At 43.6% G+C, this 17,840-nt stretch overlaps 1 protein-coding gene across 3 annotated transcripts in view; it reads right to left on the reverse strand.

The window, feature by feature from the left end:
* PAPOLG (poly(A) polymerase gamma) overlaps window positions 1-17,840 on the reverse strand; it is a 246,617-nt gene that overhangs the window by 124,297 nt on the left and 104,480 nt on the right. For all 3 annotated transcript variants that reach the window (XM_029593721.1, XM_029593722.1, XM_029593720.1), the window contains exons 18-19: window positions 9,512-9,710; window positions 9,306-9,419 (exon numbers count right to left, since the gene is read on the reverse strand). In XM_029593721.1, the coding sequence (XP_029449581.1) occupies window positions 9,306-9,419; window positions 9,512-9,710 (313 nt within the window). The remainder of the gene's footprint in view (window positions 1-9,305; window positions 9,420-9,511; window positions 9,711-17,840) is intronic.

A 17,840-nucleotide genomic window follows, 5' to 3' on the forward strand; every position in this document is an offset into this window, starting at 1 on the left:
CTCCGAACATGTACCGCAGAGAACTGATGCTAACATGCATAACTGGAGTAGCAACAATTACAGGAGCAGGCCTGCACCCAAGGACTGGGCCCCTGGAGAGAGAGAGTTTGGCTTTATGGCTGAAAGATTATAGACTGTCTGAATCGACAGTCCTGCTTGCCATCCTTGCCCAGGCAATAATGTGAGGCAAACATGTGGAGGGAACTCCAGGTCGCTGCTCTGCAAGTCTCGTGAATGGAACTGCATGCGAGTGAGCCACCGAGACTGATATGGCCCACACCGAGTGGGCTTTGATGTGACCATCAAGCTGCAAGCCCGCCTTAGAATAGCAAATGGCAATACAATCTGCTAGCCAATGGGACAGGGTCTGCTTGGAGACCATAACTCCCTACCTGTTTTTGTCAAAGGAGACAAAAAGTTGAGTGGAGACATGGTGGGGCACTGTCCGTTCCAAGTAAAAGGCAAGCGCCCTCTTGCAATCCAGGGTGCGAAGAGCACGCTCACCCTGGTGAGTATGAGGCCTTGGGAAAAAGAAGGCAAAATAGACTGGTTGAGATGGAACTTTGAAATCACCTTGGGGGAGGGGGGGGGAACTTCAGGTGTGTTTGCAGGACCACCTTGTGACAAAAGCCTTTGTATAAGGTGGGTATGACATCAGAGCTTGCAGTTCACCGAACCTGTGAGCTGATAACTGACCAAGAATACAACTTTCCAGGAAAGGTATTTCAGGTTGCAAGATCACAATGGCTCAAATGGAGGTTTAATGAATTGAGAGAGGACCATGATGAGATCCCAGGAAACCAATGGAGGGCAAGTAAAATGTTTTAGCTGTAATAAGTCCCTCATGAATTGACCCATGAGCGGATGGAAAAAAAATTGCAGTACCATCTGCACCCCAATGGCACTGAGGTGAACTCACTGAAGTGAATTGCAGACCAGATTTGGAGAGGGACGGTAGTCCCAAGAGTGAGGGTGGGAGTACGAAAAAGGGTCCAGACCACGTCCCTCACACCAAGGTGGAAACCTTTTCCACTTTGGATAAGATTTTCTAGTGGATGGTTTTCTGGACTCCAGAATAACACGCGATACCCCCTCCGAAAAGCCAAGGGCCTGCACTGTCACCCGGTCAACATCCAAGCTGTGAGAGACTTGTAGGTTGGGCTGGCAGAGCCTGCCCTGGTTGATTAGATCCAGAGCCGTTCCCAATCGGATCAGAGGGCACGAGGCCAGGTCCAGAATGGATGAAAACCAGACCTGATGGGGTCAGTAGGAGATAATCAGGATTATGGAGTGTGATATTAGAGGAAAGGGAGGGTAAGCGTACGGTAGCCTGTTGCACCAGTGAATTGAAAAAGCATCTATCGATCCGCTGCTCCTCCGACTTAGGGAGCAGAAACAGTGTACTGTCCTGATTTCCAAGGAGACAAAGTGGTCTAGATCGTGGGTCCCCCCAGAAGCAAAAATTCCAGTTCACTACCTCTTGATTGAGGGACCATTCATGAGGCCAGAATGATCGGCTAAGCATCTGCTAGGGTGTTGTCTACCCCTGGTAGGTACACTGCCATGAGAGGAGAGTGATGCCGTTTATGTCCTACAATCAAATGTGGACCACCTCCTGACAGAGGGTAATTGACAGGTTCTTGTGGCCTGGTTTGGCCTCTATTGGAAACAGGATGCTGGGCTTGATGGACCCTTGGTCTGACCCAGCATGGCAATTTCTCATGTTTGTTCAGATACTACATGGCTACCTGTTGGTTTGCACAAGTACCACCTTGTTCAGAGCTACTCTTAGAACACCTGCAGAGCATACTGAATTGCTCTCAGCTCCAAAGGTTGATCTGGAACTGAGATTCCTGTGCAGACCAAAGCCCTTGGGTGTCAAGGCCCACATCTGCCCCCCACCCCATCTGGGATATGTTGGTGGTGAGGCCTGGGGTTGAGGGCTCCAAAAGAGGCATCCTCATGCCAGATTTGAGGGGGTTGCCCACCACTGGAGGCTGCTGCAACAGTGTCATAACCAGAACATGAGTACGCAGGTCCTAAGTAGCCTGACACCACTGGGAACGCAACGTCCACTGGACTCTGTGCATGTGCAGCTAAGCCAGCGGTCTGACATGCAACTGTCACTGCCATGTGGCCCAACAAGCGAAGGAATTGCTGTGCCAAGACATGTGAGCAGCTTGAGATCTGTTGAGCAAGAGCCGTGAGTCTCTGCCCTATCAAGGCAAAAAAGCTTTCGCCTGTACAGTGTCCCGTCGAGCTCCAATGAAGTCCAGCTGTAGTAAGGGTTGGAGATGGGATTTTGGGTAGTTGATCAGGAATCCCAAGGTCTCCAGAATTTGAATCATGTGCATAGCGTCCTGTCCCCCTGTCAGGAGTTGATCTTGACAAACAATAGTCAAGGTACAAGAAAACGAATCCTCCGCCTTCAAAGATGGGCTCCAACAACTGCCAGACATTTGGTGAAGAAGCTAATAAGCAGTAGTTAGTCTTTGTATATTGTGCAAAAAAGGTAGCCAGAAGCTAGAAAGAAGCTAGGAGCAGGGTATACCTAAGTAAAAAGGTTGAAAAGTTCAGTTACTCACCTTGGAAAGGTGTTAAGGTAGTGCGATTTGATTAGGTACCAACATTTGTTAAGAGAGCAGTAAGTCAATCTGGCTGACTAACCGAAGTTAGATTGTATTTCCCAACCCTCCCATCCCTCACCCACAGCTCATCCATTAATTTATAGGCAGGTACTACTTTCACACAAAAAAAACAAAACACCAAAATACCTTATTGAGAGTTAGTGAATTCACTATGACTGGTAGTGGCCTACAGGGGAATTATCAAACATTTAAAGAATGTTAGACACATTCCTACTCCCATAGCAACCTAAAACTTAACTAGGAACTGAACAAATTTGAGATGAAGGCAGGAGTTCAGCAGCAAGAGGGGGGCTTCCCAGTTTTTTGCATTGTCACATGTATGATTTTTTATCCGCCAGTGAGAAATTGTATATGTGCATTCAATGCAAAAAGCTCCTGTCTCAGAATAAGTCCAATCTCTGGAGGCTAGAGTGGCAGACCTGAAGGAGCTGAGGCAGACAGAGAGGTATATACATGAGACCTTCAGGGACATAGTAGGCAAGTTCCAACTTCAGATTGGCAGCCCTGGTGCCCCACTCTCAATCCGGGCAGCCAACAATCCAATGCTTGGCAACAGCTATGCATTTGGGGCCAGCGGATCCGGCTGCTGTAGTGAGCGGAGGAGAGCTCACCACAGCTTCGGAGGAGGCGTCCCTGAGCCCACTTGACAGAGTACCTCAGTCCATGCAGGAGGGTCCGTAGCAACTTGTTGGGCAGAGTTCTGGAGAGGTTTCTTGTGCTGCAGATGCCAAGGGAGCAACTGCAATGGACATCCCTATGCTGGAGGGGCTGGAGACCGTAACGGGGAGACCAGCCATGCCCCTGCTGGATGAAACACTTCGAGGGCAGAGAGGTGGTGAAGGAGAGAGGCAGATGTCTGCGGAAAGAACCTTTTTACCTACCCAGAGGCCAGCTGTGATCATCCTGGAATCATTAAGGGACCTTGTTACAACTATGGGTAATGATTTTTCTGAATGCTCCTCTAAGATTACTGTTTTGTCAACAATTTGAGACAGTTTGTAAAAATATGTTACAACATCAGGATAATCAGCAAAAATGTAATCAACTAGAAGAGAAGATACAAACTATTAGGGGAGTACAAAGTTCTTTAATTCAATATAGTGATCTTTTGAATAGAATTTGTTGAAAATAGACAGGCATCTAAACCTGAGTTTTTAAACTTTCCAAGGGTTGTGGGAGAATTGCCACGTTTTACTTTAAAAAGTTTTTTTTCTTGAAATTCTAGAATTTCTCAGAAGCTATTCCCCCCTTGGATAAAGGATACTTTTTACCATCTGGTTTAGGATCCCAAATGCTAGTACCTGCTGTTGATTTGGATAACCTCACAGAATATCTGGAATCTTCTAATTATGAAGTGGTTGAAAGAGCTACACTGCTGGTTTCATTAACTGAGTGATTTGAGTGCTGTTATGAAGAAGTATTTCAAGAAACCTAATACACCATTCATGGGACAATCTGAGAATATTCCCGGATTTGGCTAAGACCACACAAGAAAGAAGGAAGGGATTCTTGGCCCTGCGCCAGGATACCATAGCCTGAGATACCTGTGCAAATGTTTAGTCAAGTATAAAGGAGATAATTTTGTGTTTCTTTCACCTGAGCAACTTAAAAAGTTTGATTCTAGGAAAGTGTCACCATCTGATAGGATCGATGTAAACTGACGCAAGTAAGTACTGGTAGCTGTGTTAAGCTATGTCTAATATTTGTTTCTTTGTACTATCCTTGATTTATGCTAGCCTCCCCCCCATGCTTGGGGCCTATAGGATACTGAGTTGTATTGGAAAACTGGTTTTCTTTTCAGTTTTATTGCTTAAATTGATGTATCATTTCTGAATGAAAGTGGATTCTTTGTGAAGTCATTTTTGAAGTTAACAAAAAAAAAAGGAGGCTCCACAAACTGGAGGATTTCCAGCATCTTGTGGCTGGCATCTCAGTCAATACTGAAATGGAATGGCTTCCGCCATTACCCACACAAAACCTGGGAAGGATAAATTCTGCAGTAGGGACCTCCTCCGCTCTTCTGGAGATAGTCCTGAATGGAGACCCTCCGAGCACTCAGAGGAGGACTCCGTAGTATCATCCCCCAGGGGTCATAGGGACCCTCATCCTCACTAATCTACAGGAGATGGGCCCTGGGTCCTCTGGCTTCGTCCAGAGGGGCCGTCACTGGCAAACCCAGTGCAGACCCCAGCAAAGCTGGACAGGGGTCTGCAGGCCGGTGTCTTCAGCTGGCCTAGGCGGAGCTTCCTCCTCTGAGGAACCAGCAACAACCACCGCATCGGTCAGGGGAAGCATCTGTGCTCTGCTGGGCATCAATGGCCTCCTGGGCACTAGTACCAACCAGGCCGTTAACACAGTTGAGTACACTGAAGTAGTTCCAAAGCGGACAGGAGCTGCATCAGTGCCGCAGGACCTATACCCTGCAGCATCTGCTCCACTGCCAGCTGGATGCAGCACTCCAGCTCCTCCTTGAAAGTTGCTGAAGCCAATACTGACTGGGAGGAAGGAGAGGTGGCCAGATCTTCCTCTGATCCCCAAGGTGGATCAGCGACTGGCATCAGGACTGGTAGAGACAGTTGCAGATGCCCAGCTTTGATTAAGGATGGGCACTCTCCACCGTAGGGTCGCTTTCTTCAAACAAATCCACATTCAGAAGATACCCACATTGATTAAATTATCTTTCATAATTTCTTCCTATCTCTAACCCCAAACAAACCCAAGCTCCAGATCCAACTACAGCCTCACAATTACTACAATCAAATATGGATTTCTGCCAATTGAACAACTTTCCTCAAACGGCTTGGATACCACTATACCCAAATCTCTGCTTAAATAAGCCAAAATCTGGAACAGAATGCAGCTCCAGAAGCAATTTGTTCCAGAGGTCAAGTGCTGCACAGCAAAAAAGAAAGTCCTCTTTCTGATCTTAGATATTCCTTCAAAAGAGGTTAGGTTCATTGAGTTTCCATAAGATCTCAGTCCTTCCAGGCCTGTACAACTTTTACGTGATTCTGAAGATATTTAGGAGCTTGACCAGCAATTATCCTAAATGCAAATATTAAGATTTTAAACTGCACTCTGTATTCCACTGACAGCCAGTGGAGAAGCATACTGGTGGAGGATATTTTCAGCCATCCACCATGCTTCCTGTAGCACTCTGAATCAGCTGCAGTTTGTCTTAATATCTGTAGTCTACCTTTAAAGATGTTAACAGTCTAGCAGACAATATTAAAGCCTGGACTAAAGCATGAAGGCTAGCTTGATCCAGAAGCTCCTGTATTTGCCAGATGGCAGAGTTGGCAAAAAAAAAAACCTACTTAGAAATTAATCAGCTTTGTTCCATCTTCAATTCACTATCTAAGATTATACCCAAATTCCTTGCCAATTTAATGGCACTGAAACATTCTAAACAATTCTATCTACTGGAATACCTCTACAATGCACACTGAACTGCAGACACACAGGGTATGTGCTAATTTTATACATAAGAACATGCCATACTGAGTCAGATCAAGGGTCCAGCAAGCCCAGCATCCTGTTTCCAACAGTGACCAATCCAGGCCTTAAGAACCTGGCAAGTACCCAAACACTAAGAAGATCCCATGCTACCGTGTTTCCCCGAATATAAGACAGCGTCTTACTTTCTTTTTACCCCCAAAAGTCCCACTATGTCTTACTTTCAGGGTATGTCTTATATTGGAAAAAAAACCTGAGTGTTAAAAAAAAAATTATTTTTAAATACCTGTCGGAGGGCCGCGTGGGTCCAGGCGGCTGGCGGCGGGAGCCGGGTGGTCGCGTGTTAAATCTAGGCCGCGGGCGGTCGCGTGTTAAATCTAGGCCGGGTCGCACAGGCCCGCATTCATTCACTGCCGGTGGGGGCTGCCTCGGCAGCCCCCACCGGCAGTGAATGAATGCGCGCACAGGCCCACAGCGCCTGTGCGACCCCTGCGATTCGGCGCTGGGGGCTGCCGGTGGGGGCTGCGGCAGTGAATGAATTCATTCATCCAGGCGGAGGAGCCGGCTGCCGCTGCCGGCTGCTTTCGGCGCTCAAGGCAGACACATGCTGTGACGTCACAGCATGTGACTGCCTTGAGCGCCGAAAGCAGCCGGCAGCGGCAGCCGAAAGCAGCCGGCTCCTCCGCCTGGATGAATGAATTCATTCACTGCCGCAGCCCCCACCGGCAGCCCCCAGCGCCGAATCGCAGGGGCCGCACAGGCGCTGTGGGCCTGTGCGCGCATTCATTCACTGCCGGTGGGGGCTGCCGAGGCAGCCCCCACCGGCAGTGAATGAATGCGCGCCTGTGCGACCCGGCCTAGATTTAACACGCGACCACCCGCCGCCCGCCGGCCGTCTCGAACTAACGCGCGTCCACCCGCCCCCCCCCCCCCCCCCCCGCCTGGAACAAGTGCCCACCCGCCCGCGGCCTAGATTGAACACGCAACCACCCGGCTCCCGCGCGGCCCTCCGACAGGTATTTAAAAATAATTTTTTTTTTTTTTGAAATGACAGGTACGTCTTACTTTCGGGGGATGTGTTACATTAGCCGACCCCCCTAAAATTCCCACTACGTCTTACTATCAGGGGTGTCTTACTATTGGGGAAACACGGTACTGATGCTAGAAAATAGCCACTGCTTTCACTAAGTCAGCTTAATTAATAGCAGATAATGGACTTCTCTAATCCTTTAAGCCAGGCTACACTAACTGCACTAACCATATGCTCTGGCAACAAACTCCAGAGTTTAATTGTGCATTGAATGAAAAAGAACTTTCTCCAATTAGTTTTAAATGTGCCACATGCTAACTTCATGGAGTGTCCCCTAGTCTATTATCTGAAAGAGTAAATAACCAATTTACATTTACCTGTTCTAGACCTCTCATGATTTTAAACACCTCTATCATATCCCCCCCTCAGCTGTCTTCTCCAAGCTGAACAGTCCTAACCTCTTTAGTCTTTTCTCATAAGGGAGCTGTTCCATCCCCTTTATCATTTTGGTCACCCTTCTCTGTACTTTCTCCATAGCAATTATATCTTTTGAGATGCGGTGACCAGAATTGCACACCTTGAATACTGTGTGGTCTCACACATTTTCCGTTTTATTCACCATTCCCTTTCTAATAATTCCCAACATTGTTTGCTTTGACTGCCGTAGCACACTGAACCGACGATTTCAATGTGTTATCCAGTATGACACCTAGATTTCTCTCTTAGGTGGTAGCTCCTAATATGGAGCCTAACATTGTGTAACTGTAGCATGGGTTATTTTTCCCTATATGCATCACCTTGCACTTATCCACATTAAATTTCATCTGCCATTTGGATGCCCAATTTTCCAGTCGCATTAGATCTTCCTGCAATTTTTCACAATCTGCTTGTGATTTAACTACTTTGAATAGATTTGTATCTGCAAATTTGATTACCTCACTCGTATTTTTCCAGATCATTTATAAATATATTGAAGAGTACGGGTCCCAATACAGATCCCTGAGGCACTCCACTGCCCACCCCCTTCTGAGAAAATTGTCCATTTAATCCTACTCTGTTTCCAGTCTTTTAGCCAGTTTGAAATCCAAGAAAGAACATGCATTGGTTGTGCATTTTTCTAAAGGGCCATGTCTGTCTGGAAAGCACTACTTTATGTACAGAAGTCTCGTTAATGATTACCTCAAATGTGCACTAAGATCCTGAGTAGATAAAGTACGATTAACAATACAAAGATGTAGTCTAAGGAAGAGAAATTTCACCCAAAACTATAAGGTAACAGATCATTAGCGCTCACTGATAGACCCACAAAAACACTGGAACCACTTTTTAAATTAAAGCAAAATTTACCATGTTTTAACCAAGCTGATCAAGATTTAGTTCAGATGACTAGATCACATCTTGATCTAGTGGAGTAGCTGTCAAGTCAGAGTAGGCTACTAACCAGGGAAACCAAGGCTCAAATCCTGTGACCTTGGGCAAGTCACTTCACTCTCCATTGCCTCAGGTACAGATAGATTGTGAGCTCTCTGGGGACAGAGAAATACCTACAGTACCTGAATGTAATCTGCTTCAAACTGCCAAAAAGTGGAATATAAATAAATTCCTTACACCTCACGTCCATCAAAAGTTACATCACTAGCTACATGAGAATGCTAAACCTCAGTCTGGACAAAGATAATGCATATTTGGAATTTTTTAAACACATACAGGGCAAATCTGGAGACTAAAACATGGCCATCATCCCATGCAGCTAAGTATCTCATGCAATTTTTCTAATCAATCTGTTAAAGTACTTTGACAGCACATTTCTCATTTTAAGAGTAATTTGAAAATCTGTTTTGCTATTTAAAATACTGCTAACAGGTAATAAAGTTTCGCTGTCATACAGCACAGAATTAAGAGTCAGCATTAGATCTGTATTAGGCTTGTCAACATTCCTGTATTTCAATTTATTGAATACTCACCTCTTCCTTTCAGAATCCATCATGGAGTCCAAATGTCAAGCTGAAAAGGTAACCCATTCTAAAAATAGCTCTAAATAGCTCTGAAATTATAGAGCTGCAAAGTGAATTATGATCTTTTGATATGACATGTCATGCAAAACAAACTATTGCTCTAGTTTGGGTCGTTGCCAACCTAGAACAAATGGGGATGAAATTCAAACTTTGTACCTTTTCTGTGTCTTTGAGCCTTTTAGGCGATTCTTCCAAAGGCGGTGAATGAGACCTCTTGGACGCAGCACCTTTAGGACTGATATCTGACTTTCCACTGATGTGTTCTGGTGGCTGAGGAGCAGAAAGGGGAGGAGATATGAGCTGATGAATCATATTTCATCCCACCACTGTAGGAATACAGATGAAGGTTCTGCTGTTCTTACTGCAATTGTAGTTTCTGTGTCTGCATTCAAAGAAGTCTCCTTAGAACTCTTTTCATGGTGAAGTTCTCTGTTGAAATTGGCTATATTCCCATGCATATTTGAACCAATAACTGGAATAGACAATCCTTTAAGTGGTTCTAAAGTAAGAGTCACATTCAATGGCTTCTCAGCAGTAGATTCTTTTTCAGGTAAAGGGTTCCTTCAAGGAAAAGAAAAGCATTTAAGTTCTATTCAATGTGAAGTAAAAATGTTGCAGTTACCTGTCATATGCAGTCTGAACAAACTTATCTTAAGATTCTTTTCCAGACATACGTATAGTGCAACCTGCTAAATTTACATATTGGGCTGCATAAAGCAGACAGATTCAACATCCAGCAACTCAATCCACATGCACTCCTTTTCCTATTAATGTAGAAAGAGCAGTTACAGCAATCAATTGCTTTGGTGATTAATGGGGCAATTTTCAAAACCATTCCACACTAGTGAAAAGTGCATTGGTACAATTTCCTATGGGATTTGTACCAATTTTTCCAAAGTGAAAGTATGCGCACATCCCAAGTCACTGTGGGAAACATACCTGCAGAAATTTGCATCTGCTTTGCCTTTTTAAAACGACACTATTTGGCATCGGAAAACCTACCCATTGCAAGCTATGCATGTTGGCCTCTCCGGACCTAATCCCACGCCAGGGAACACATCCACAAAGTGAGCCCAACTTTCAAACCTATCTGCAGTACAGCATTTCCACTTAACTGTGTGTGTGTAAAATAAAGCTAGCATTTTATTATATATTGTGAACTACAAGAATGTGTTTCAGCATGCACCTATATATATCCAATGCAAGAACCACATACTTTCTCTACCCATTTTATAAACATACATGCATATATTTTAAGCACAAAATCATGACAATGTGTAAACATACACCCAGTACTACAGGCAGGTATAAAAAATACTTGCATGTATATTTTGTCAATACCTCCACCAGTTCACCATGAACCAACCTCCAGTTTATCCAGAACCACCCAAGAACTTCCGACTAGTCATTTCATTTATGCCAGTCAAATTAGGTATAAAAGTATACAAAAAAGATTGGTAATGTCTTATAAAATAGACTATGCATACTTCTGAAGCCCTCCCCAGACCTCTTCCAGATCACTCCTTTTTCTCCAATGAAATATTTGCATGAAATTGAACACCCGTATTGTTTATAAACATGTGCACACATGCTATTTTTACACACAGCACACCGTTGAAAATTACCTTCTGTACACCTAAGTATGTGTGATGGAATGTTACACACACTTAGTGTAAAAAGAGTGGGCAATTTCCAAACAACCCTTTCACCAATTCAGGGTTTACCCAGATACACAGCCTTTGAAAACTGCACTTTGTAAATAAACAAAGTTGTGTGAATAAATCAATATTCTCCTTGAAAAATGTATTTTAAAAAAGTCATTTAACAATTTAAACACAAACTGGCTTATGGCCAAAGACTAAATGAATTCTAAAACATTTTAAAGTTACTTCCTATAAGGATAAACCTAATAAGAGGGTAATATTTTATAAGTAGGCCAGAATGCCCCATATTACTAAATCTTGTGAGAAATCTGCTATCCAAGTATGACAGACTAACAAATTGTATGTTGGACGTGGACACTGGGCTCACTAAAGATAATTAGAATTATAGGCCAAAATACTTAGCTTTATTGGTTGTACACAGCTTGAAAATGTACTTTTTTTGTAATTTATCATACATAAGGTCAAAAATTGTATTGGCTGTCAAATTCTATGAATCCTAACCAGTCCAGACAGGTAAGCTATGTCCCCTATAAGCAGAGCATACAACTTTTTCAGTGATGTCATCACCACTACATAGAGGTGTGCAGCACAGAGAAACCTGGCCTACCTATGACAAAGCTAAACAAAATGTCAACATTTCACAACTGGAAGAGAATATCCTCTTACAGCATAATACCTGTCCCAACCTTACTCAAATAGGAATAGAAATGAGGAAAGTAGAAGAGACTTGAACAGAGTGCGAAACTATATACAAGAAACAGGATCCACTGCCACTTGCCTCCTTATGTAGTCTGCCTTCCTGGGAAGATCTTAGATGTAAGGGGGGGGGGGGGGAGGAATAAATGCAGTGACCAGCATGTTCCCACCTTACAAATGTCCACTAGCACAGGAAGATGACTGGGCTGTAGTAGAATGAACTTTAAGTATCTTGATAGCCTAAGCAGATATGCTGAAGAAATTGCTTGATCCACCATGCTAGAGTAAGCTTTAGAAGCTGCTTCACTTTTATGCTGTCTGAACAGAATAAATAACTGTTCTATGGCAAGGATTTGTAACCTCTAGATAACTAAGAACTCTGAACATCCAGCAATTTCAAAGACTTATGACTACCCTGACACTCCTCAGAGAAAGCTGGCAAAGACAGGTTGAGGTAAAAAACCTGAGACCTTAGGAAAGAAAGGATAGTCTGAACAAACAGGCTGATGCAAAAAACCAAAAAAGGATCATTACAAGAAAGAGCCTAAACTTCAGAAATATGCCTGACAGAATAGATAGCTACAAGAAAAAACTGTCTTCAAGGATAAGTTCTTAACTTAGGAAGGGTTCAGCAGCTCAAATAGAGATGTCACCAGAGCCTTCAGAACCAAGCTGAGATCCTGAAACACCAATGGCCTAACTAGAGGACAAAGCTTTTCACTCCTCGAAGGAACCTGTAATTCTCATTCAGATGTGGTCAAAGAACCCCTGAACTACACCTAAAATAAGAGATGGTGGCTACTTGAACTTTAAGGAATTTAAGGCTAAGCCCTCATCTGGACCCTTTTGTAGGAAAGCTAAAACAGAAGGAATAGCTGACCACCAAGGAGAAATAGTCTCATCTTTACAGAAAGTTTCAAAGATGTGCCATCTCCAAACACAGGGAAAGGAAGTGGAATATTTGAGCTTTTAAAAAAGTGTGGAAACTATCGTAGAATACTAATACTTCTTCTTTAATGACCTTTCAAAGGCCAAGCTGTAACAAAAGAGACTGATTCACCATGCAGATTGTTCCTGAACCAGAACACCTCAAACTGCTCGGCATCATATAGGCTGGTCTACCTGCAACCTCATGAGATCTGTATACCAAGATCTCCTTGGCCAATTTGGGGAAACCAGGATCATGGGAACCCTCTAATTCTCTTTCACAATTTCCTGCCTATCAACACCAAGGTGGACACACAATACAAGTTTACTTTTGATCAAGGCAGCATAAAGTCAGCTCTTTCTTCAGCTCTTAACTGTGCCTGCTTGGGGGGGGGGGGGGGAAATCACTGCATTCTTGTGAGTTGCCAGATCGATGTACAGTAGACTCCTAGGCACCATCTGCTAAAATGCATCCTGACTGAGCTCCCATTTGCCAGGATCCAGGAGAATTCTACTTAGAAAATAGGCCTGAACATTGTCCTGGCCTGCCAACAAATATAGATTTTCTTCTGCCCAAGGAAGCAGAAGTCCATCTCCCAGACTTCGGGTGCTACCCTGTGTGTTCATGTAAGCCACGGCTATCACATTGTCGGATAGCATCTATTTTCCCTGTATCAAGGGAAGAAACTGATAAAAGGGCCAACCTTATTGCTCTCGTTCCCAATCTGAACCAAGCAGTGGCCTCCTGAGACTACAAACTGAGCTATCTGATCAAGACAATGTGTTCCCCAACCTATCAGGCCAGCATCTTTCAAGATTAGGATCCAGTAGACAGAATCCAGACTCACCTTCAAAAGACTGGACTTCACAGATCTGGGTAAAGGGAGACAACACTCACTCTTGAGAATGGGGAGACAGGAATGACCCCTGAAGGGGCCTCATGTGGGCCTGACCCAAGGCACTAATGGCTGCCATGAAACCTAGAAGCTGAAGACAGTCCCAAGCTTTCAGGGCCCTTTGAGTAGAAACCATTTAGGCTTGTTGCACAAGCTTGGACACCTTTTCCGAAATCAAATAAACAGTGATGGGTTGAGTGTAACTTTGCACCCAGATATTCCAAGAACTGAGTAAGGTGAAGTTTCTTTTTTGCAAAACTGACTAGCCAGTCCAAGCTTTCTAAAACCTGGACTACTCTGCCAGACACGGGAGTCCTTCCTGATAGAACTTGGCCCTGATAAATCAATCATGCAGGTAAGGATGCTTCATGATGCCCTCTTTCCTCAAGGCAGCCATTACCACCATTACTTTTGAAAATGTTCATGGAGCAGTGGCCAACCTGAAAGGAAGTGGTGGAACTGAAAATAATGAAATGCAGAAACAATTTTCAATTTTCTGACTGGTGGGAATGTGAAAATATGCCTTGGATCCAAGGACAATAAGAACACCCCTCACCAGGATGCAGCAAAGAATTTCCACTCAAATGTGAAATATGGAGGCTGCTGTTCACACCCTTCAAGTCCAAGTTAAGTCTGAAAGCTCCACCCTTTTTGGGAGCTACAAAATAAAATCAAATATTGACTATGACCCTGGCTGGATTGAGGATCCAGAATAGCCTTTAACAGCTGAAGTGTTTCAAGAGTGACCTGGACTACATCTCAGGCTGTGGAACATGGAGATACCATGCAAGAATCAGAAACTGGAGCGTCAGATTCTGGAGAATAACAAATGGACAACATCCAATACCCACTGGTCTGACATTATGTGGGCCCACTCCTAGCAAAACTGTTGCAAGCAACCTCCTACAGGGAGAACCAGAGTGAAACTGCCATGCTTCACTGGGAACCATGACTAGTAAACCGAGAGGGAAGACATGTTAGGCTTGGCACTTTTTGGACACCCAAAACATCCTGCCCCAAGGCCATAAAGAAAAAAATGCCTGTTTGCCAGGTCTATAGCATCTGAAGTCATAAAAATATCTACAGCCTCTATCAGGCCAATAAAAAGACTGAACTCTCTTCAGGTAGCCTGTTTGGTTTTCATCTCCAAGATTCTTCACTAGCTATTCTAGATCTTCAAACAATCCTCTCTAAACAATCTTCCTTAAAAGGAAGAATACCCAACCTTGATTGGGACCATGAATCTGCAGCCCAATTGCAGAACTAGAGTCTCCTTGCCATTATACCTGAAGCCAGAGAGAGGAAATTCTCAGCAGATCATAAAGGACATAAGCCAAAACTGCAGTAGCAGACTCCTTTTGAGCTGCGTTTTTGGTCTCTGGAAGTTACAGGATCCATTGCAACAATGCTTGGGTGACCATACTCCCACAGATCAAAACAGACCTGAAGGAAAAACATGTTTAGGAGTTCAGTCTTTCTATCCTGCAGATCATTCAGTGAAGTACTACCCTCCACTGGAACAGTGATTCCCCTAGTGACTGCTGTGATTCAAATGCCACAGGTGGACATCTTAAAGACACAACCACCATTTCAGGGGAAGGGGCTTGATCATGTTTCTTTACTCCCATGAGGCACTTTGGGACCTCTTATTCAGAGAAAGATTTTTCACCTCAGAGTGAAAGAACACTAATCAATTTACAAACTTTAAGGTATTCCAGGCTAGGGTTTCCTCAACTTTAGAATCTGCAATCCTTGAGAGGATACTACCTGAATGAAGGATACTATTTCATCTCTGTGAAAGACAGAATTGAATCTGAAGCATTATCATTCTCCTCCAGAGGCACAGTTGGCAGGATCCAGCTGGTGCTTGGGGGAACTTCTATGCCTCCTCAATATTAGTGAACAAAATCTGAAGACAACTTTGGGCACTTACTAGGTGCCTGATTCTCCAGGCTGCACCCTAGAGAGGCCAGGCCCAAGGAAAGATTGTTTTGTTCCCTCAAGCTTCTGAATAGCACAGAAGGCCTGATGTAGGAATCTAAAAAATTCGAGAGACATATCCAAATTTGAGGGACCTGAGCTAATCTCCTTTCAAGAGTCAATACCAGGGAAATCCCAAAGTCTTAGCATACCTTAGAGAAATGCTGTTGAGAAGCAGAAGCAGCTGCAGGAATAAGATCTAAAATGGTAGTTTTTCCTGCCAAAATGGAAATTCAGAGGCTTTCTCTGATCGCAGGCCTGCAAGAGTACTACCAGAAACACCCAATGCTGAAGAGTATTCTTTGGAAACCTCCCCGTTTTTAATACAGGCAGTGCAAATCTGTGGCAGATGTGGAATTATTGGCCACAGGCCCCACAGTGCAGACTGCAGTCTGCTTGTTCCATGCTAGAGGAAATTTATGCACTAGTGAGTCTCAGTGCTGAGATGCATTAAGGCATTCAGCCCCTCCAGCTACTTACCTGAGCTGAAAAACAGGTCAGTCAAACCACTCACTGTCTTAGCAATACTCTGGTTCAATTTGCAGTCAGCCATAGACAACCCCCCCCCCCCCTTAGTTTTTCCACAATCATGGTCCAGAAGCACAGGGAGCAGAAAGAAGTGTGCTGACACTTGTTTTCTTATATAATGCCAAGAGAAGAACCCCCTGTGCTATACTAAGACCCTTCTGAGAATAGGAACCTTTGAGAGGGACTAGCTACTCTGGTCTAAAACAGGTGCCTGGCCCAAGGAAGGTAAGAAAGCAAGCCAATGCTTAAAATCCATCCAAGTGGGAGGCAGGCCAAAGAAAAAAAAAAAACAAAAAAACTCTTGCTGCACCAGTTGTCCTATAATTTGCTGGAGACAGAATACTGGGTTTCTCTGTGCTACCCCACCTCTACATATCATTGAGAAAGCTGTGTGCTTTGCCACTATCTACTGGTAGGGGGACTTAACCCACCTGTCTGGACTGTTGTAGTAGGATAAAATGGAATATTTAGTTATTTGCATGCACACACTGAGCTAACTGCGTATAAGAATTTTTTCACAGTTTTTGAAAGTGCCCAAGAGCTTTTCTAGGTACTCAATTTTTATCTTTTAATGTAGTGGCCAAATAGTTCTGGTTGTGCCAATTTTGGTTCAGCACATTATGGAATAAATATGTCCATCTGATTGGTCTCATACTTGTCTTAGCTTCTTATTGGATTCTTTCTACTTGGCTAGGAACTTTTATTATACATATTTAGTTCTAGGTTGCAGGTCACAAAACTAGTATGTTCTGCAATTACTACATCTAGTTTCAGGATGTCTGGCCACTTCAAGTAACTACTGTGTTTTGTCTCCTTTAAATAATGTTTGTATACATATAAAAGATTTAATTTAACAAATGCATATGCCAGTGTATCATTTCGTGTAAAGACGTTTGGCACAAATTGAAGTTATCTATTTCAAAAATATATAAAATATATTTTACAGCTAAATCTGAATAGCTATACCAAAGCTTAAATGCATATATTTGGTTAAGAGGGTACATTCTAGAAAGAAAAAGTGTTGCACATATAGTATAAAAGGCTATTTAGTTGTAAAATGTTTTAATTAAAAATTGCGACATTTACATTAATTTAAATACAAGCTCTTGGTGATTTAAATTAATCCACCCTGCCAATGGGAGCACAGAGGAGAGGATCACCTTGCTGGTGGCTGAAAGGAATCAGTACGTTTTTGCTTGGGAAATTTTCTTTTTTAAAAGAATTGGGGCAAAGTTAACTATTTGGGAATATTATTTAGTGTGTTTTTGCTTTTAATAGTCAGTAAGTCAGCAAATAAACAGAAGTTAGAGTGTTTGTATATTAAAAACAAAACAAGAGTAGCCAGAAGCTAGAAATAAGCTAGGAGCAGGGTATACTGAAGTAAAAAAGTTGAAAAGTTCAGTTCAGTTTCTCACCTTGGAAAGGTGTTAAGTTAGTGTGATTTGGTACCAACATTTGTTAAGAGCAGTGAGTCACTCTGGCTAACTGAAGTTAGACTGCATTTCCCAACAGTCCCACCCCTCACTCATCCTTTAATTTATAGGCAGGTGCCACACCTTCACAAAAAAACCACCCTTATTGAGAGTGATCATTCCCCTGTAGGCCCAGACATTAGTGAATTCACTAATACACTTAAGATGTTAAACACATTCCTGCTCCCATAGCAACCTAAAACTTAAGTAGGAACTGAACAAATTTGAGATGAAGGCAGCAGCAGGAGGGGGGCTTCCCAGTGTTTTGCATTGAGTGTCACATGTATGATTTTGCCCACCAGTGAGAAATTGTACACGTAGAAAGCTTAAACCCAGAACCTCCAGGGTAGCATTCTCTGAAATGCTCCCTGTTCCACGTGCAGGTCCCCAGAGGTAGGCAGAGCTCCAGAATCTCAATGCGTGGATACGACGATGGTGCAAGGAAGAGGGATTCAGTTCTGTAAGGAACTGGGGAACCTTTTGGGGAAGGGGAGTCCCTTCTGAAGGGATTGGCTCCACCTTAACCAG

Source organism: Rhinatrema bivittatum, chromosome 3, assembly GCF_901001135.1.
Source record: "Rhinatrema bivittatum chromosome 3, aRhiBiv1.1, whole genome shotgun sequence".
NCBI classification, from domain to species: domain Eukaryota; kingdom Metazoa; phylum Chordata; class Amphibia; order Gymnophiona; family Rhinatrematidae; genus Rhinatrema; species Rhinatrema bivittatum.